This window comes from Gasterosteus aculeatus, chromosome 5 (genome assembly GCF_964276395.1).
Source record: "Gasterosteus aculeatus chromosome 5, fGasAcu3.hap1.1, whole genome shotgun sequence".
In the NCBI taxonomy this organism is placed as follows: domain Eukaryota; kingdom Metazoa; phylum Chordata; class Actinopteri; order Perciformes; family Gasterosteidae; genus Gasterosteus; species Gasterosteus aculeatus.
The window spans coordinates 15,602,853-15,622,270 of NC_135692.1; the positions used below are offsets into that span (position 1 = coordinate 15,602,853).

At 45.4% G+C, this 19,418-nt stretch overlaps 5 protein-coding genes across 14 annotated transcripts; 2 read left to right on the forward strand and 3 right to left on the reverse strand.

Annotated features, from left to right (window-relative positions):
- The first annotated feature begins 487 nt into the window (after window positions 1–487).
- Window positions 488–4,515, forward strand: ube2ib (ubiquitin-conjugating enzyme E2Ib). Its single transcript, XM_040176065.2, has 7 exons — window positions 488–806; window positions 1,884–1,962; window positions 2,086–2,169; window positions 2,268–2,340; window positions 2,792–2,901; window positions 3,189–3,268; window positions 3,734–4,515. The coding sequence occupies exons 2-7, from the start codon at window positions 1,897–1,899 to the stop codon at window positions 3,795–3,797; spliced, it is 477 nt and encodes a 158-aa protein (XP_040031999.1). The 5' UTR covers window positions 488–806; window positions 1,884–1,896; the 3' UTR covers window positions 3,798–4,515.
- On the reverse strand, window positions 4,513–7,824 carry LOC120819043 (interleukin-21 receptor). Of its 2 annotated transcripts, none has more exons than XM_040176048.2 (8): window positions 7,476–7,824; window positions 6,776–6,896; window positions 6,458–6,666; window positions 6,208–6,365; window positions 5,560–5,737; window positions 5,348–5,450; window positions 5,197–5,275; window positions 4,513–5,130 (listed from the first exon to the last, which is right to left on the reverse strand). In XM_040176048.2, the coding sequence occupies exons 1-8, from the start codon at window positions 7,549–7,551 to the stop codon at window positions 4,714–4,716; spliced, it is 1,341 nt and encodes a 446-aa protein (XP_040031982.2). In that variant the 5' UTR covers window positions 7,552–7,824; the 3' UTR covers window positions 4,513–4,713. The 2 variants fall into 2 exon arrangements, with proteins under 2 accessions (XP_040031982.2, XP_077958617.1); XM_078102491.1 differs by having other exon boundaries at window positions 7,377–7,670.
- Window positions 6,444–16,012, forward strand: cfap119 (cilia and flagella associated protein 119). 7 transcript variants are annotated; one of them, XM_078102501.1, is made up of 10 exons: window positions 7,818–7,946; window positions 14,307–14,371; window positions 14,554–14,579; window positions 14,667–14,732; window positions 14,833–14,996; window positions 15,092–15,162; window positions 15,257–15,373; window positions 15,504–15,573; window positions 15,670–15,759; window positions 15,840–16,012. In XM_078102501.1, the coding sequence occupies exons 2-10, from the start codon at window positions 14,354–14,356 to the stop codon at window positions 15,899–15,901; spliced, it is 684 nt and encodes a 227-aa protein (XP_077958627.1). In that variant the 5' UTR covers window positions 7,818–7,946; window positions 14,307–14,353; the 3' UTR covers window positions 15,902–16,012. The 7 variants fall into 7 exon arrangements, with proteins under 7 accessions (XP_040031996.2, XP_077958627.1, XP_040031995.1 ...); XM_040176061.2 differs by lacking the exon at window positions 7,818–7,946 and adding an exon at window positions 12,820–13,006; XM_078102503.1 differs by lacking the exons at window positions 7,818–7,946; window positions 14,554–14,579 and adding an exon at window positions 12,849–13,006.
- On the reverse strand, window positions 9,208–13,789 carry LOC120819042 (tubby protein homolog). Of its 2 annotated transcripts, XM_078102489.1 has the most exons (13): window positions 13,526–13,789; window positions 13,099–13,161; window positions 12,110–12,263; window positions 11,775–11,999; window positions 11,396–11,515; window positions 11,149–11,325; window positions 10,895–11,058; window positions 10,615–10,776; window positions 10,413–10,525; window positions 10,017–10,131; window positions 9,841–9,939; window positions 9,584–9,755; window positions 9,208–9,480 (listed from the first exon to the last, which is right to left on the reverse strand). In XM_078102489.1, exons 2-13 carry the CDS (start codon window positions 13,138–13,140, stop codon window positions 9,347–9,349), a joined length of 1,677 nt encoding a protein of 558 aa, XP_077958615.1. In that variant the 5' UTR covers window positions 13,141–13,161; window positions 13,526–13,789; the 3' UTR covers window positions 9,208–9,346. The 2 variants fall into 2 exon arrangements, with proteins under 2 accessions (XP_077958615.1, XP_040031981.2); XM_040176047.2 differs by lacking the exon at window positions 13,526–13,789 and having other exon boundaries at window positions 13,099–13,452.
- On the reverse strand, window positions 15,953–19,411 carry phkg2 (phosphorylase kinase, gamma 2 (testis)). 2 transcript variants are annotated; one of them, XM_040176051.2, is made up of 10 exons: window positions 19,047–19,411; window positions 18,843–18,954; window positions 18,575–18,750; window positions 18,414–18,468; window positions 18,237–18,302; window positions 17,793–17,956; window positions 17,591–17,681; window positions 17,325–17,478; window positions 17,064–17,189; window positions 15,953–16,961 (listed from the first exon to the last, which is right to left on the reverse strand). In XM_040176051.2, exons 2-10 carry the CDS (start codon window positions 18,935–18,937, stop codon window positions 16,716–16,718), a joined length of 1,173 nt encoding a protein of 390 aa, XP_040031985.1. In that variant the 5' UTR covers window positions 18,938–18,954; window positions 19,047–19,411; the 3' UTR covers window positions 15,953–16,715. The 2 variants fall into 2 exon arrangements, with proteins under 2 accessions (XP_040031985.1, XP_040031986.1); XM_040176052.2 differs by having other exon boundaries at window positions 19,029–19,242.
- Between the last annotated feature and the right edge of the window lie 7 nt (window positions 19,412–19,418).

The window sequence follows — 19,418 nt, forward strand, 5'->3', positions numbered from 1 at the left end:
AAAGTGAGAGAACCAATCATTTTATTGTACGAACAGCGACCTCTTGTGTCAGTACCTCAGAAATCATGCCGCTGCCCTTTAGTTGCCTGGAAACATGCCTGTCTATTTTATAGACTCTACTCTTTTAACAAGTCGGCACAAAACAGTGTTCAAGTATATTGACTAAAGATAATATGGATCAGTTTAATCCAAACTCTCTAGATTGTGTGGACATTGTGTGGTTTGAATTGTCGAACGTAAACGGCGCCTTCAACGGCTTTGGTCTTTGGTCCGACAAAGATGACATACAAGACAAGATAGAAACCTCCCGCTTTTGCGATAATTCGACATTTCTCGCCTGACACGATATATATATATATTTAAAAAAAATACTTTTTACCTCATATAACTAATCAAATTGCAGCTGGCAGATATTCCGAACAATATACATAATACATCTCGCAGAAAGCCATTTCATAATACTACAGATTAAACTCCAACGGACGTTGTGCGGTTTGAAGTAAGTGTAAAGTAATAAACAAATAAACGGTACAGTCGTACGACTAATTCAGACGTTTTTTAGAGGTAAACGCGCAGCCATGAGCCCAAATTGCACATTGCGAGGGAAATATTTGCCCCACTGTAGCTCGGGGTATTTAAGCAAAGACGGAAGTGAGGGACGGATGACTGTTTCATTTCGCTGTTTCTGTGTCTCTGGAGTCGGAGCGGTTGGTTTTTCAGGAGGGAAACTTTACAAGGTTTGCCGGGATTTGACCACGATTAATTCATTTCGCCTAATAACCAGAGCCGGTGCGCCATACCGAAAGGTAAGCGCACGCCTCGACTACCGAACGTGTTGATTCAGTCGTGTTTAGTCATGTTTTACCCGCTTCAGTTTGCGCCATTTTCGCTAGTTTTGTAATGCACAAATGTGCGCCTTTTCGCTCTGGCGTTCTTTGTCCCTGTGTTTTAATGGCTCGTGAAGGGCTCCGCCACCGCACAACATCTCACATCACTCGCTACCAACCACGATTATACACCTATAAGCGTCATAAGACGGCCGGTTATCCCCATTCTGTCACCCAAAGAATGTGTTGAAATCAAGCGCAATTGCGCATTTTTGTGCTGCACCAGGCCGTGTCAAGACGCTAACGGCACCAGCGCCTGTTGGGATACAACACGAATCTGGCGCACATGAGTTAGCTCATCAAGCTAACCGGCTAGCTTGCTAGCCAAATAGCTCAGCACAGTCAGGTTGTTGACACCTGTGTTGACAGCGTGTTTTTAAAATAAAGCTCTACGAACGTTCGGGGAAGTTAAGTTGTTGTGGTTTAATTTCCGCAGAGCCTTTAAAGTTTGACAAATCATTTTAAATATGGTTTATATGTTGTGGACATGTGACGTTATCACCAGAGGCTAACTAGCCGCCGTATCGTTAGCGGACAAGTCTGTTCAAACGATGCTATAAAACATTGTATATTTAGGCTGAGGATGAAACGTCTGTAACATGTGGAGAACAACTCGTGTGAAGTTCGCTAATGCTGCGGGGACAGTTGGCCGCCGTTGCTCAGCCTGTTTTTAAGTTCTATCCACTTCATCGATCCTATGAGGAACATTAGTGCCAATTAAGGCTCCTAATTGGCTTTGAGGCGGACCGGCACCAATGAGCCGCTGAGCCGCTGCTGTGAACTCGTACAGTCAAGTTTGTGTAAGTGTCCTAATTTGCAATGGTGTCATGTTTGGTTTACTATGGACCACTCTCCCTTTTTAACAGTTGCATACCACAGTTTGCCAATTTCCTAATTAATAATTTGTGTGCGATTAGGTTTTGAAAGTGAATCCCAGATGCGAGTCGGACCTCGTTCTGAATGGTTCGCATTAAATTCACCCTCCTTTCATTCCAGGAGTCCACGAGTCATGTCGGGCATTGCATTGAGCCGGCTTGCACAGGAGCGCAAGGCATGGCGGAAGGACCATCCTTTCGTAAGTGACTGTTAATGCTGTGAGAAGCACCTGTCCTGGGGGTGGGGTGAGGGGGTCTCACTCCAGGCCTCCACTAAACACAGATACCATAAACTGTTTACACTGTCCTGTGGAATTTTTCAGGGATTTGTTGCCGTACCCACAAAAAATCCTGATGGAACCATGAATCTCATGAATTGGGAGTGTGCGATTCCTGGGAAGAAAGGGGTAATGTGTTTTACTGCCTGTTTGCATTAATAAGAAATGTGCTTTACGCTCTTGTGCGGTTTGTTGTTTACGCGACTAATGGTTGTGTGTCTCCTCAGACTCCGTGGGAAGGAGGCTTGTTCAAACTGCGCATGTTGTTCAAGGATGACTATCCTTCTTCACCTCCAAAATGTGAGTAACGGTGTCTGACCTGTGCTCGGCTGTGACTGCATTTTTAGTTCTATATCACACCCTGTTATTAGCAGGTCCTTGTTATTAGCAGATACTTGTAGAAGCCTACATTATGGAACTAGTGGCCAATCCGACCTCCCTTTGAAACTTGGCCAAAAAGAATTCTGAATCTTTACCAACATGATGACGTCCTTGTAGTGCCGAAGACGGCCCTTTATAGCTACGGTCTTAGAGTCCGCTAAAGTGGTAGTCTTATCTTGGTTATGATCGGTTCAAGGAAGAAGCACATCTAACATCGTCATGGTAACTGTTTCCATTCATTTTATTAAGAAGTTTGGATGTTGGCTGGCGGCTCATAAATGTCCCTTTGCTGTTCCTTTAACAGAATACTATTATACTATTGTGTGTTGAGTGATAACCATAATGCATCTTACACTTTCTTGTGTTTTAGGTAAATTTGAGCCCCCACTCTTTCACCCGAATGTGTATCCATCAGGCACAGTATGCCTATCTATTCTAGAGGAGGACAAGGACTGGAGACCAGCCATCACAATAAAGCAGGTTTGAATTGACCCGCATGCAACAAAAACATTACTGCGTTTTCTGAAATAGTTCATTTAAAACTTGAAGACTTTCAGCCGGGGAAAGGTTCTGATTATAGAACTTAAAATGTATACGTCACATAACAAAAACTAATAAGTCAATATTTATTGGCTGGTGGAAAATGTATGTAACTGATGTAACTATTTAACATTAAATGTAACTGACTTGAACTTAAGTGATCAACTAATAGAACAAGCAAACAAAAAAAAAAGACAAAACTGGGAACTTGTCTATTTCTCCTGCAGATCTTATTAGGTATTCAGGAACTCCTAAATGAACCAAATATCCAGGATCCAGCCCAAGCAGAGGCTTACACAATCTACTGGTAAGTGATTACACATTACATCTTTTCCCTAACGGGACAAGAAAATGTAAAAAATGCTCGGGGATTTACAAAGTAGCTCTCGTGAAAAGAGGCCACGGAGCTGAAGTCACTCTGGGCTGATACGATAAAAACCCAAAACGGACGCTTACTTAACCACGAGTACCTACGTGGTTTCTGGGAAGTTCAGTGTGAAACACAAAATAACTATTTAGCCAAATAGGCCATATTACACGCTTCAAACTAAACAACCAAATATCATAATCCATAATCATTCAAACATTTCTAGCTCTCTACACTTCCTTCATTAAACAAAAACAGAAAACAGAAATATGTAGTCTGGTTTATTATAAAACAGAAAACGTCCTCTTATGCATTGGGATGTATGCGTGCGTGCGTGTGTGTGTGTGTGTGTGTGTGAGAGCAATCGGTGCACAATGATAACTGCTATTTTTAACCCTTTTCCAGCCAAAACAGAGTAGAATATGAAAAAAGAGTTCGAGCACAAGCCAAAAAATTCTCCCCCTCGTAAGGGCGAAGACTTGCTCCGCTGTGGCAGAAGGAATTTAACAAGAATCACCTCCCCGCTCGGTCTCAATGAATGTGCTCCTCTCACACCAGGACTTGCTTAAAGACTTCTATTTAAACTCCACACATTCTGTGCCATCCGACCCACCTTTTTTCTTTTTTCCGTTGTTCTTAATTGCCAGTTGGTGCGTGATGCTGGGAGGGGGATGGGCGCTCCGGCACCCTGGTCATTTCTTTTTAAACATTAATTGTCTTATGTGGTGCGAGGGACGAAGCTCGGTACCAGTTTCATCAACTCCGTGCAGGCTGGCTGTCATCAATGTTCAAAGAAGATTTTTGTTTCTGTTTTATATTGCTCTTTTACAGGGTCTATTCCTTATGCCCCCCCTTTAATTTTCCATGAATTTAATGTAAAATCCGCTTATTTCATTGTCAGTATTTCAACTGCTGTATAATGAATGGCACTTTTATACTGTTGTATCTCACTAGTGTCTCTAGATGGCTCTGTCTAAATTCTTTCCCAGGTTTTCTATTCCGCATGCTGTAATATACGATAGAATCTGCTGCCTTGGCTGTCCTTTTGTTATTCAGAGTGTTTGCTATGAAATAAATAAAAATGGCCACGATGACTGAGGCAGGTAGGCTTACTTCTGTATCAGACTTTAAGGTTATATGGTGCTTTGTTCATGTATGTGTTGGCGTAAATAAAACTTTCTACAAAATGTTAGAATTTTTATTTAATAAACAGCAAACCATCTCCCGTCAAGCGCGTCTTATGATAGCAACATGTCATGTTGTTTTTAGCGTGAAGCATTTAATGCTGTAAATGTGTGTAGTTGAACCTCCGGTTGCATTTCAACTTTCTGAGACGTTTTTTAAATTTTTTTTACTGCGATGTTCCCAACTGGTCAGCTTATGCTTCAGTACCGGCCTCCGCTCTGAGGGCCCCCGTCGGGCAGGCTTTGGTTGTAGGGGCCCCCCCGGTCCTCTGCTGTGCCTGTCGGACCCTTCTGGAAGGCGCTCAGCGTGCAGTACTCGTTGCAGTACATGGGGCAGTACTTCTCCAGCCAGCAGCCGGAGTCTCCCTCCGCGTGGCCCCCCGGGGGCAACGGCGGCGGCGGCGGCGCCATGGAGCTCACGGCGTACGGGACCCCCAGGAGGCTGACGTTGTTGTACGCGCTGCCCTCCGTGAACTGGTGGTGGAATTGAGCCTGGCTTTCTTTTTCTTCTTCCTCCTCCTCCTCCTCTGGGACGCCGCACTCGGTGAAGGTGTCGATTTGGAGAATTTCCTCGGCCTTCAGCATGTCTGCCGTGTTTTCTTCTGTAACCGCCCAGCTCTGTAATCGGACGTGTTCAAGTAAGCTGTCGTGAGATAATAGTATTTTATTTTAAGCCCAATTTACCTTGAAATCGCCCTGGCAGTCGCTGTTCGGCGTCAGGAAGTAGAGTGCTGGAGTTGGGATGAAGGCCCCCTTCCTCCACCTTCACATTGAGTGTGCGTTAGTTGTAGGAATTGTTAAACTGTACCGAGGAATCGCTGGAAGGAGACCTTACTTCTTCACTGGAGCGTAGCAGAAAAGCAGGACTAACGACGCCACCACGCAGAGCGGGACGAGAACCTTCACCAGTCCAGAAACCAGCGTGTTGGATGGCAACTCTGGATGGACATTCAGGCAGTACAACCATTTGAAGGGCGTTTTGTAACGGATTTACAGTTGGTGCAGATCTTCATTAAGCTCAGATCAGCTGACTCGTTGGAGACTCACCCGTCACAGCCGGCGGTGTGTCCCAGTAGACCTCAGACGACCAGTCGCTCCAGTGGCCCTTGAAGAACGCCTGATCGGGACTGGACCGCACTCTGGCAGCATACTTGGTGTTTGGCACAAAGTTGTCGTCGTCCACAGAGAGGTTCAACAAGTTGGTGCGGAGGGTGTGCGGTAACGCCTGGAATACAGATGTAAAGCTAAAGGGAGTAGTACGGACTTCTGTCCAATCAGCAGGATGTTCATATACATATAAATAAAAGGGCTGTCGTGATAAACTGAGAAGTCAGCGGCCGTCGTTAGTCAGAATCGTGTTATTTGTGCTCATGCAGGGTAAAGGAAAAAAAATAATTAGGGTAAGCTCATGAACAACACAATCCTAGTCGCTCTTTGTGGCAAGATTACAAGTCAAATCCTGGATAATGATTTCTGGAGGACGGGTGGGGGCTTAAAAGCCCCCGCTTTTGGGGGGGAATCAGTGGATTTTTGGCAATTTGATTAAATGTGTTCTTGCTATGTATTCATCTTGAGCTCTTTTTGTGGTAGAGTCCCGTATAGTTTAAGACCATCACATATTAAATCCCTTCGGTTTAAAGCCATCTGATAAACAGAAAAACAAGACCCCGAATCCCGGCGGCCGCTTTGTCTCACGTCGCGCGCGTGTCCCCGCTCGTGGTAACGCAGCTGGTACTCGAGGGCCTGGACCAGGCCGGTGACGTCATCGTAGGGCTCGTAGGTGCTCGTCCACGTGAAGAGGTGCCGGCTGGCGTTGCGGCGCACGGCGAGGCCTCGCGGCGCGTTCGGCTTGACTGCGGAGGAGGTCAGAGGTCAATGGGCACGAGCGGGCGTCGCGTTTGCGGCGTGCGTGCGTGCGTGCGTGTGAGAGCGGTGCGCGGCTCACTGTTAAGCGCCGGGTTGTATTTGTCCCCCAGCCGCTCGCAGGCGTCCGACCCCTCCGGCCGCCGGTGACAGAGCGACACCGCGTAACGGTCCAGATCCTGAAAGGTCGCCTCGTCCTCCGCGTCCTCGTCGTCTGGCGTCGGGTTGTGAGTTTTGATGGAGCAGCAGAATTCCTCCCCGGTGTTTGTCAGCGGGCACGCGAATGTCGTTCTGCACACAACAGTAAGGAGGCACAACGTCACATTCCAGGCCATCCGGTATTCCTGAATGCCGGGGGGTGTGTGGGTCGTCGGGGGGGGGGGGGGGTGAAGGGACTCACCCGTCGTGCGTTTCCGTGAAGGTGAGCCAGTAGCGGCTGCGGCCGTCCGGCTGCACGATGCTCAGGCTGCAGTTGATGGTGAACAGGTAGTCGTTCACACACTGAAGGTTTCGGTACACAACTGAAAAAGTAATGTTTAGTTTTTTTTTTCGGATTGAAAGCCGAGATCCAAGTTAAGGATCCTTCGTGGTTTTAGGTTTAATTTTAAATCATGGAGTTTTTTTCTTTATGAATACCATCCGGTTAAAGAGCCCTTAATGACGTTTCAAACGGCAGACTTTAAGCTTCCATCGCTTCCTTATGAGGGAGCTCAGAAAAAACAATTAATGTCCATATGAAATTGTGTTATGGTGGTTTTTTCTTCTTTTTTAAAAACTTTTGTAAAATGTACAATGCTTCAACAGGTATTATTTACCTACCAGCATGTAAATCTGCTTGTATCCTGGTTTATTGTAAAAAAAAAAAAAAAAAGAACCAACACCACATTAACAAAATATATGGATGTTTTCCTTTGAAACATTAGCCAACTTTTCAGGTCAAATAGTACAAACAGTATAATAAAGCGCGTGCTATTTGCTCAATATATTACAAATCATCTTACATTTTACATTTTGGGCTTTTGTCCCAACGAGCGGATTAAAAGCGCAATCTGATCCCAACGATTCGGTTTCAACAAGAAGCAAACGGACCGGGACAGAACCTGCGGGGGCGCCGGCGGACGCGAGCAGAAGCACCGGCAGCAGCGTCCTCAGGCCGGGCGCGCGGCGCGGGTCCATCGCTTGCGGAGCCTCCAGACGTCGCGTCGGCACCGAGAGGTCTCCGCGCCGGCGGCGGTTTATCAGTGGGGCCGCAGAAGAGGGAGGAGCCCGCAGCCGAGTCGCTGCTGTGCGCGCTGATAGAAATCACTCACGCGTCTCTGCGGGGAGAGGATGTGTTTCTTCTTTTTTAAATTAATTTTAAAGAGAGCGGTTGAAAAGGGAAAGTGTGTGAAGGGGGCGGTCGGCCCTTCAGTTTAAATAAAACAGAAAGTAGAATCGTCCTCGCGACCCTTTTGCACTCTGCACCGCGCCTTGTTGTTCCTTTTAGTCCAGCATTGATGGCTTCTTTTGCTTTTAAAAACCATTTCTCCGGGTGGTCCTTTAATCTCTTCTCCGATGATATCGTCACTGTGGTGAGATTCATTTCAATCCGTGAGCCAGAGACACGACACTAACGCGTGCAGCTTGCATGACAAAAGGCTGCAAAGACTCTTCTCTCAAAGACACAAATGCTCCTTTAAAACTTGAATTGACACGAGTGTGATTGTGTAGAGAAATCGCACACGGGCATACAATTCATATACATACATCAACTAATCTTCTGCATTCACAACAAACAGCTTTGTCTGCATGTTAAAACCCCCTCTTTAGATAACAAACAGGCATCTCACCAGTTGACCACTGAGCCTTTATTGGAGCTGCTCAAGTCTAAATGTGAATTATCGTGCCACCTGTTTTGGAACGTGTGGCAGTGACAGGAGATGAATGTGGGTTGTGTGCTGATTTCTATAAAAGAATACCGACAGATTCGTTTTGAGTTTGCAGCTTAGATGCATGTAGATGTAGATGCATGAAGTTATAACTCGTAGACCAGTTGACTGTCTCGCGTTGCATTTCGCTGTTGATCAGGAAGACGCAAACTTTCAGGAAAGAACAGGTTTTATTCAAATGCAAGAATCTTAATTTGTGTCCCCAAAGCATCAGGATATTGTCACCGTGTCAACTTCATCACTCATCGCACTTGCAGTAAAGGTTAAAAGTCAAAACGGGTCGACACTCTCACGCTCCTTTTTATAACTGCACACATAAACCTCTGAATGACAAGTAAGAACACATCGTGTTACCACACAGGCAGTCACCTCCACGTGATAACCAAGGTATCACTTTAATGTTGCGCTTTGCCGCCCAGAATATCTGCAAACCTCTGATCACGCTACAATAGAGCGTGAAGTAGGCCTATTTTTATCCGTGGAAAACCAAAATGACTTTCTGTCCTCCTCGTGTGAACTAGTGTTGAAAAGGAGCTTGAGATCAGCAAAGAAGCAAATAAATATCTTTAAGTCTTTATTGCACAAGAGCAGAAACCTTTTGCAGTGCCGCAGCATCTGATATAAGTTTGTTTTTGTACTTTGATAAGAAAGCTTCCTTCTGCGTGGCGTAGACTGAAAAAAGAGAGCAGCCCTGGAAATAACACGTAATCTGATGAAGATCTGAGTAGATGATTACGGCACAAAGTTGTTAAGGCTTTGGAAAAACTCTAAAATCATAATATTAGAATTCAAACAAGTCGACACATTCTATTATTTTCTAGTATTATTATTTACTTATCTGTCGAATACAAAAATAAGTTAAATTACCTTAAATAACCTGCACGTATGAAACGAGTCCATTCTCAAGTCTATGGATTTTATTTTCCACATATTATTGTATACAAAGTCTTGCAATGTAACAGGATACAAAACATGAAAAATGACCCCGCGCAAAATGATGGGTATGGTTTGTACTTATTTAGCTCGTGCACACCGGCATTGGTTCACTCACAAGCCAGTTTACCGTCGAATGAGGACAGGGCGATGGCGAAGGCCTGCAGGGCGCACATGGGGAACCGGTAATCCATGGAGAAGACGTCCTCCGCCACGCGGCCAAACTGCATCACGATGTAATCCTCTGCAGCAGGGGGCAGAAGAGGAAGACGCGGGGGAATAAGTCACATGGAATAAAGACGAGGCGGCCATTGTCCTGGTTGGGGGGGGGGGGGGGGGCGTCTTACCGTTGTCGGGGTGGATGATCTGGAAGTTCTTGACGGAGGCCTGGGTGACGCGGCCGTGGAAGTTGAGCACGTACGACTGAGTGTGTTCGTTCCAGCTGGGGGATTTGTTGAGCAGCGTGACCAGTTTGTCCGTGTTGTTGTTGGCGTGGCGCGCCAGCAGAGTCTCCGCTTCCTACAAAGAGACGGCCAGTCGGTCCCTCCGGCGTATTTCACACTCGCTAAAGTCACCAAAAGGGGTTGTGTTGTTGTGAGCTTACGCTTTGGGGACGAATGGACACCCTTTCATCGTTCTCCAGCATGCCGGGGATGATCACCGTCATTTTCCTGGGACCCTTGAATCCCAGCACGTTTGTCTCCTGCAATGTGAGAGCCAATCGTATCACAGGTTTCATCTCTTCATGTGGGACGGGAGACGGTAGAAGTTTGCGCTTACGTAACAAATTGCGGCCAGCTCTTGTCGCACGGATTCACACTCTTTGACGAAGGGCTTTTTCTCGGGGTTTTCGCCTTCGTCGTAGACCGTGAACTTTGTCCCCAGAACATTGGACCTGAAACAATCAGATCAGTGAATGATCTGGAATTATCTATAAGGTTAAAAGGTCAGAAAAAGCAAAACAACCACGGGGTGCAATCGACTCCGTGTAAAATCATTGCAATCATCATCAATCATCATCTCAACAAAAATCACTGAGGAATTCCATGAATGCCCCCAAAAATGTACACTCAGGATCCCATAAATAAGTAGAGAAGCGCTTGTTTTGTTTGATTCTTAATGTTTTCTGAGGGATAATTCACTCGTAAGTAGGATATTGAAACGCCAACCGCACACCTCAGTTTTCCTATGTAGCAGTTCGTATCTCTGGACAGATTGGTCGGGTCGGTGGAGATGAGATAGTTGGATGTCTTGCACTTCTTCCTCTTCCTGCCTGCCATCAGGAACACCTTGGTGAGGACACAGAGAAACGCACGGTGAAAAGAGCTCCGCACGGAAACGCCGCCATCCCGACGTTGGCTGGTGTCGAGGTGCCGACCCTTTTGCCGTCCTCCTTCTCCATGTGGAGGTAGTACGTCGGGTAGATGCCCTTCTCCATGCCTCGCCTGTCCCTGGTGACCCTGCACTCGATGGTCACGTCTCGGGGGGCCGGACGCAAAGAGAACTTCTCGAGGTCCTCCACTGACATCGGAGACGCCGACTGCAACAAGAGAGAGGGAATGATTCTCCTGCACGCTGTGCGACAGATCCAACAAGGCTGATTTGCTTCCGAGAAAACACAAAACGCTTTTTTTTTTTCTGCTTTGCGAACGTCTCACTCTTTCATTGGATTCGCAGTCGGAAGAAGAGGAACTCTCCCTGTAGTTGGAGTTGAGGGAAGCGAGGCTCGGCGTAGCTCTCTCTGCTTTCTTTGTCCTCTTTCCCGTTTTCTCCTTCACCCGGGTTTCTTCGTTTTTCTTCTCCTCGCTTATTTGGCACCTGGCTGCATGATGACACACACAAATACATTCCTCACCCGCGGCTTCACGGCATTACGGACCCTGCAGGGCGCCCGGGCCAGATCGTCGCTCACATGTGTTGAGTGTTTTCTTCTTCTGAGGCGATCGAGGCAGAGCCGCCTGGGCCTCCTCTTCATTGCTGCTTTCGTCACATTTATTCCTCTTCGGACTCGTCATCTCCATCCCTGACTCTGTCTCCCGGGCTGCAGGGAGTTGGAAGTCCTGGGACGACACCTCCTGCAAGTGATTCTCTGCAAAAGAGGAGACAAACGCCATAAAAGCTGTACCGTGTATTCATAGTAGTGCTAAATATTAAGTTACTTTTCCGCTCTTGCTTGGCAGACTTGTTTGTCTTCTGTTGGTCTTCAGATTCTTTCATCTTGTCTTTCTTCTTGTTTTTTTTCTCCTTCTCTTTGTCCTTTTCATCGTCCTGCTCCATCGCTGTTGGAGAGCACAGCAGTCATTGATTTATTCCTGCTCCTTTGCTGCCCATGTGCATACATATTCAGAGTGATGTGGTCACGGACCACAAGGGGCCCAAGAAGGTGGGAATACATATTTATTATTTACCTTTGAACTCTTGACACACACTGTTTTAATCGTAATCTTGCATAAACACACACAAACATACAGAATACCTCCACGAATAAAGACAAAACCACCAAATGAGAACCAAACATTGTGCTTTCTTTATCCTCACGCATGGCTTTATCTTTTTTCACGTCTTTCTTCTTGGTCCTTTTCCCCTCCGTCTGAGCCTCCGCCTCCCGCTTCCCCTCGGCCTCTTCGTCGATCTCCCAGTTCATTTCCTTGGGAGCGACCTGATTCTCTGAAGGAACCTCATCACACGTCACGCTTGTTGTCGTGTCAAACTCCCCTAACGTGATCTCGTCGAGTGGGTTATCATGGGCGTGCTCAACTTGATCTGCGGAACGCAAAAAAAACCAAAGCATGCATTTAATACAATTTAAGACACTGGACTGAGCTTCACATTCTGGACTTGCACAAAGGAACACGAGTGGTGGTGACACCCACCACTCAGGGACGCGTTGCTGAGGGACTGGTTGATCAACAGCGGCGTTTCATCAGATCGGACAGATTTGTGCTTCCTCTGGCGAGCGTCCCGGTTGGCCACCACCATCTGGGAATCCGCCCGCTTCTTTTGCTGTTTTTTCATCAAAAGGGTCCTCTGCGGAAGAATTGAGTAGTGAGTTTAGGATTCAACTCAATGTTCATGCGTGTGGCTACAACTACGGAATAAAATAAGGACTCTAATGGCCGGTTTATTTATTTCATTTAAAGGGACCATGTAGTGAAACGTCACCATTTGATGCCCTGTTCCAGATTAAAGCTTTGAATAATTTGTCCCTCTGCAGTCATAACAAGGACAACACAATGAGAAACATTAATGGGTGAAGAACAAAATACTAAACCCTGAACCCTGTTGTGAGGTTTGGGTTTCGCTGCATGTGTTCACATGCTCGCCAAGAGAAAGCTTCAGTGTTTTCTTTTCATATTCCGGCTGATGCAAATTTTAAAAAGGCAAAGCAGTATTGTTTTTTTTTTTGTGCGGCATGAAAGGAAGACAACTGCATTTCTTTTTGCAACCACGCGTTGGCCAGAATTACCTATTCTAATACAATAAAATGACATATATTGGTTGTAGCTATATTTTAAAGGTAGTTGCTGCTTACTATTTTAATCATTCTGATTACTTCTACCACTGGTGGCATCGTACTCTCCATACGAGGACAGCGCATGAAGGCTTTGCTGCACCACACAGCAGGTGGTTCTGACACAGGTAACACAGCTCCATCCACTTATCTCAACAAAGAACTAGTTCTCCTCCAGTCAGTGTGGATGTTGCTGATATTTTTGAATAAAAGAAACACGGATAGCTTCCAAAGTCAGGAGGCCCATCTCGTTTGTCAGGTAATTGAAGTGAATTGTAGTCTAGCCATATATATTTGGCCAATGTCACGTGTAAATGAAATAAAACGCGTAAATAACCCTCGTCTATTTACCTGGTTGTCAAGCTTCTGTTGTCGCATGTCGGGGTCCTCCATGTCTGCGTCAAAGACTCGCTGCTAATTACAATCAGTAGATAATTAAGGACCGTAGATAATTAACGACAGGCGACTTAGAAAGAGCTGAAATCCAGCGTTGATGTTCAGCGCGAGAAACCGCTCAGTTTCCAAAACAAAGGGAGAGGGAACTGGAATACGGACGCGCGCGTGGCGCGTTGCGTCTCCGTGGACAGTCTGTCCACCTGCGAGCAGCAGAAGGCAAAGTGGATTAAAGGGGGATAATGTTCTTAAAGTGTGCGGCAGGCTCCCGCTCCCTGTTTACCGCCAGCATCTCCCGGTGGGGGGGCGGGGGGGGGGCGGGGGGGGGAGACACGCCGAGGCCGTCGGACGTCCCCCTGTTCTCCGCCGTCGCACCGCGACTCACCTGCGCCGCTTCTGAACTCCGGTCTTTTTCTCAAACTCCCGCAAAACGAGAAAACTAGAAGAGACGTCGAGCATCACCGGCGCGGAACCGGGTCACCCGGTTGCCATGGATACGGCTGCCATAACAGCGGCGAAGAGCCGGGATTTAAAGCACTAATAATAATAACAATAATAACAACGACCAAAAACAAAGCAGTGTCTTCATCACAACATTCAAATTAAAATGCTCACAGTTGTATCTGTTACGGACAGCTTAATTAGATGCACTGATTTTTTTAAAAACCTATTTATTTTCACAGATGCAACTCAATTACCTCTTAAAGGTTTAGTTTGTTGTAATATGTTTCTGTTGTTATTATTATTAGCCGTGTTTTGGTATACTTAGTATTTGCACACGTATTTGTTGTTTTTATTTGTGCATTAAAACGTTTGTGACGCACTATACTTTACTCCTTCTTTTCCCTCGGACTTGACCTACAGCCAAAGCGATGGAACGTAATGTTGTACTTGTAGTGATGTGGCAGTTAGTACGAATTGAATTGTATATGTTAAACGTTCCATCCTTAGGACACGCTGAACCGGAAGGGGAGACAGTGGGTTTACTGTTGCTAGGATACGCCGAGGTGACCAAACAGGAAGTGCTCCGGCGTCACTGGACCCGACAAAGTCACGCAAACATTGCGTTTTCGTTAAATACTTTTTTGTGCTCGTGATTTGATCCATTGATTAAATTGAAGTATATATTATTTTTAAGCCAAATCATTCACACTTGTGTTTTTCAGCGGTTAGTTTTCCGTTTGCTCAATTGCTAATTGAAAAAAACAGGGAAATGGACACGGAATCAAAGGTATGAGCGAACGATATATGTTTATTTTATTAGCAGAATGTGTGGCTCAGCAGTATGATCCTATTCATCTGACCTTTTATATTTTGTAATCATGTGATCCCACTATAAAGTGTTACACTAGATACAGCTTTTGCGTCAAGGATTTCTTTATAATAACATTGTTTTATTATTTGGTACCACAGGCCCTGAAAGCTAAAGTCATGCTATGGTGAGAGTTGTGCCTGTTATCTGGATTCGTGTTTCTTTACGCCCTGAACGACTACCTTCTAACAGTCCTTTTCATGCGTGTTTTTAGGACGGATGTCAGCTACCATGAGATGGAGGAGATGGACCAAATGCAGTCCATTCCTGATCTGGAGAGGTCTTTGTCTTTTTATGATCAGAATATATATCTATTTTAACATAATTACACACACACACAAAAGACACATTTCTGTGACACCTTATGTTTTCTGCGGCAGGTGTTTATGCAGCGTGTTGGGAGTCCACCTCCCTGAACCCAAAAGAGGAGTTCTGCTGGAGATGTATGTCCAGGCCGTGCTTTTTGGCAGAGAGTGCAACTTTAAAAAGGAACAAACCTCGGCTCTTTTGTCCATCATGAAGTCTATCCATGAGGCTAACATAGGTTAGACAAGTTGTTTTATTATCAGACATTTAAGAACCACGCAGATAATGCGCCTTAACTTTGTATCAGATGCTTTTGGAACTATTGCCTTGCAGAAACTCCACTTAACAACATAGAACAGTGTGTGGAATACGCCATGGATCTACTTCTCTGTCACTCAGTCAGGGTCTGTAAACAATCTTTTAACTTTTAATATCACTTTAAAACATAAATTCCTATGAAATTAAATCGAGATGCTTCTGTGTGCTGCCTCACCACAGCGCCCCCCCTTCAGTATCAACATCTTCAGCTTCGAGGAGGTGGGATGTATATTAAAATACATCCACAACAGCTATGTGAGACATTACAAACTCTACAAATATATTTTCACCAAACAGGTGAGAACTGTACATGAGTTTTTCTGCACAAGTTGTTTCAAGTCACTTCTGCCAACAATTCATTTTTATTCTACTCGACTTTCCTGATGTGAAATTTTCAGTGTGAGTTCAGTGTATGACTTTTTCACAGGTAAAACTGGATTTATCTCTAACTTACTCAGACCAGGATGAACCCACCAAGACGGATTCCTCCGCTCCAGGTAATTACAGTTTAACAGCTCCTTTAGAATCACAAAAGTTGAACTGAACATCTGTACCAAATTGAATTATATATTTAAATACTTTACTTGCACTAGAGGTTGAAAATCTGATGGAAAAAGCAACAGAAGCCGCACCAACGACAGAAAGTTCTCCTCAAACAGAAGAAGCAGAAGGAACCAAACTTGGTAGAATCAAAAATCCTAAACGGACTGTGCAAAGAAAAAGTCAAATGCACCTTGAATAACTTACATTTTCTCCCCACCAGGTTACTCAGAACAGGAGGCCCTGACTGAGCACGAGGTCAGAGAGCAGATGGTGCTGGTGTAGAATAGAAAAATAAATAGATAGAAATAGAATGAAAGATATTGCAGATCATCATTTGACCAATAAAGCTCAAACCTTAGTTTTATTATCAATAAAACTTTGTTTTTTCATATACATCATATCTGCATTTGTACAATTACAATTTCTCAGAGAGGCACTTTACGTTAAAGTGCCTCTCATTGAACTGAAGAATGAACCGGGTACGGAATGATGTTGGTTAAATAGAGTCACTCATTTAAACTACATGTTCACAGTTGGTTTAAGTGGGTTTCTGACTAAGGAATGTCTGCATGCACGATAGCTGCAGGTTACTCTCCCGAAAACCCTCCAAACACTATACTTAAACAGTCACGTGTCTTTCAGTACCTATTTATAACACAGCAACATCAGTAAATTGTAACATTATGTATGTTAGAAATGATTCACTGTCCACTTCAGCCACGTAGTGTTTAGAAACACGTCACCTACTCAGTTATTACTGACCATTAACTGGTAATATTCATAAATACACCAAATGCACCTTATATGTGATGTGTTATTTCAAATGATTGTGCAATATATCCGCAACTGCAAACATTATGGCCCGACAAGCACTTTCAAAAAGCCACAAACGTGGATCAATGAGTGGATAAGATAAGATGTGCATGCTTAACTTGCAAAACCACGACGCGCATCAACAAGGCACGCAGACGTCCCGGCCCCTGAATCCTCATTTTAAAATTAAACGCAGTAATTTGAGGTCACAAACACTGACGTGACAGCGCCTGTAAATGTTTAAATAAAAAAATCGGTGCGCTCAGGAATGAGCCGGACCTTTTTATGTTTCAAAGTCCTCCAGGCCCAGCAGCATGATTTTGGCCGTGTTCTGAAAGAGGGCGGCTCGGTTCTGCTGCTCCCCTTTCTTCACCCAGTGGCCGTAGATGCGGAAGGCGCAGCCGTCGATGAGTTTGCGCACACCGCGGAGGGAGTACGGATCTCTGGCCAGCACCTCGCGGGTCAGCGGCCGAGTCCTGCGGTACCGGCCGTACATCCTGATGCAGGCCAGCACGCTCACTATCAACACCTGAGGGGGTCCAGGACAGGAAATAAGAGAGAGTGCAGAGGCTTGGAGTTTAAAATCACCTGCCATGAAAATAAAGAATTGAGTAGCGACCCTGTGACTCACCCTAAATGTCTTTCTGGGGCTAAAGAGACGCACATCCTCCCTCTGGTACTGCCTGAAGAAGGGATGCGCGAGAGCTTGCTCAGCGGTGAGACGGACAGCTGGTTCCACCACCAGAAGCCTCGATATCTGAGCAACACGAGCAGAATGATTGAAAATCAGGACTTTTGTGATACTGTTGAAGCTGCAGGAGACAACAGCGGTTAAACCTAAAGTAGGAGAGATAAAAGGGCAACGATCCCGCTGTCATTTAGATCAGCTTACCAGATCTTTCACGGTGTCAGAGCGATCGTCCCACTCGGGTGAGCTGAACTGATAGCGGCCCTCCATGATCATCCTCAGCATCAGCATCTGCTTGCGATGCCAGAAGGGCGGCGAGCCGGCCAGAAGGGTGAAAAGGATCACGCCACACGCCCAGCTGTCCCACGCGGTTATCAAAACAGGTGAGCGGGGATTAGAAATAAAATCCAGGATTGTGCAGATTTAAAGGTTTCACCATATAGAGGTTATAGACAACGGAAAAGTCTTACAGATCGACCTCTTGGCCATAGCCGGGGTGCATTTCATCCATGGAACATTTCAGTATTTCAGGGGCCAGGTAACCGGGGGTCCCACAGAGCTCTGATACAAATAGAATAATAAATAACATAATAGGAAAAATGTATCCTTCTAAACTCGGACTGAAGAAATGATCTACATATATAAACAGATCATCAATTTATTGTACGTTACCTCTAAGCTTTTCTCCGGGTGGCAGTTGAACAGAGAAACCAAAGTCGGACAGTTTGATGTGTCCTTGGTCATCGAGGAGAATGTTCTCAGGCTTTAAGTCCCGGTGGACGATGTTGAAGGAGTGAAGGTACTGCACGGCCTCCAACAAGGCTCGCATCATACTCCTTTAGAGCAATACTTTACATTACCACTTTTATATTTGACCTATAAAAAAAGTATTTGGTGTTCTTGCCAAGCAGCAACATTTATTTGCAACGCTAGGAAAAGATGCTCTAAAGAAACTTTTAGAGATGTGTGATATGAATGATTCAGTTTGAAAATGTTCAGCCAATATTTCAATTGTAGATTAGTTGGCATGAGTGAGCTTAAAACCTGCAGATCACCAGAGAGCGACATGCTGCCAGAATAAACTGGATTATGTTGTGCATTGATGATGATGCTCACCTGGTTTCCTTCTCACTCAAAGTAACTTTTTCCGTGAGGTAGTCAAACAGCTCTCCTCGCCTCATGCTGTCAATGAAAACATGAGAGTGAAACCATCCTACTAGGAATTCACGAGTATTCATTCACATAAAAAGGGAGGATTTGTGAAGGATTTCAGCTATTTGTTGCAATACTCACAGGTCAAAAACCAAAAATATGAAGGTTGTGGACTCGTAGGAATCAATGAGAGTGACTAAAGACAATCAGCAGAACACACACACACAAATAAGTTTCAACACACGTTTATGTGAACAGAAAAGGTAAAGAGTCTCGCTTTTCAAAAGAGCAGAGCAACGTACTGATGGAGGAGTGTCCCTTCACCATGTTGAGGACCTGGATCTCCTTCAGCGTGGAGGTCTTCACCTCCTCCAGCTGCAGCACCGTCATCTTCTCCGCAGTGATCTCGATGATCTTCACCGCCAGCTCTTGACCCGTGTGCCTGTGCACACACCGGCGCACCACGCTGCTCACCCCCCTGAGGCGCCATCGGTCAGAGGTCATTCATGTTCTTTTTTTTTGTTTGTTTTTTATATTCACACGTCACCTGTTATTTTTGCGGGGACTCACCTGCCGATGACCTCTTTGGGGTCATATTTCTGGTAGAACTCCTTGGCTCCCACCCAGTCCGGTAATTCATCTCCAACAACGAAGTCTTTGGTCATGGTGACACGGTGCGAATCTAGAATTAAAGCAAACTGTTACGTAACAGTGCTGCGCGGTCTAAAAACAGGAAGCGTCGATCTTTCTCCTGACATGGAGGTCTGTAGTTACTCGGCTTCGTTCTTCTTCTCGCTACACACGCGCGTCTCCTCTCGGTTGCGACTCGATGCCCCCGTTATCGTGAAGCCAGTCCGAGGGGACCGATGAAGGCTAGCGACGTGCAGCTAGCTTACCGACACAGCGGTGTTTACATTCTGCTCGCTTTCCTCGAAACTGTCTGTTGTCCGTCGATACCCGATGTGGCGACACCGCCCCCACGAGGCCAGGCAGGGAGTTGCATTAATAGGTTGAGGTGTGTTTAATTTAAAATGTACATATATGTATATATTTTGGTTGTTTGTGTTCAAGTTGCTATATTTCAAGATGTCCCTTAAATACAGATAACCGGGTATTCGTGTTTTTTCTCTTTTCTTGATAAACAGA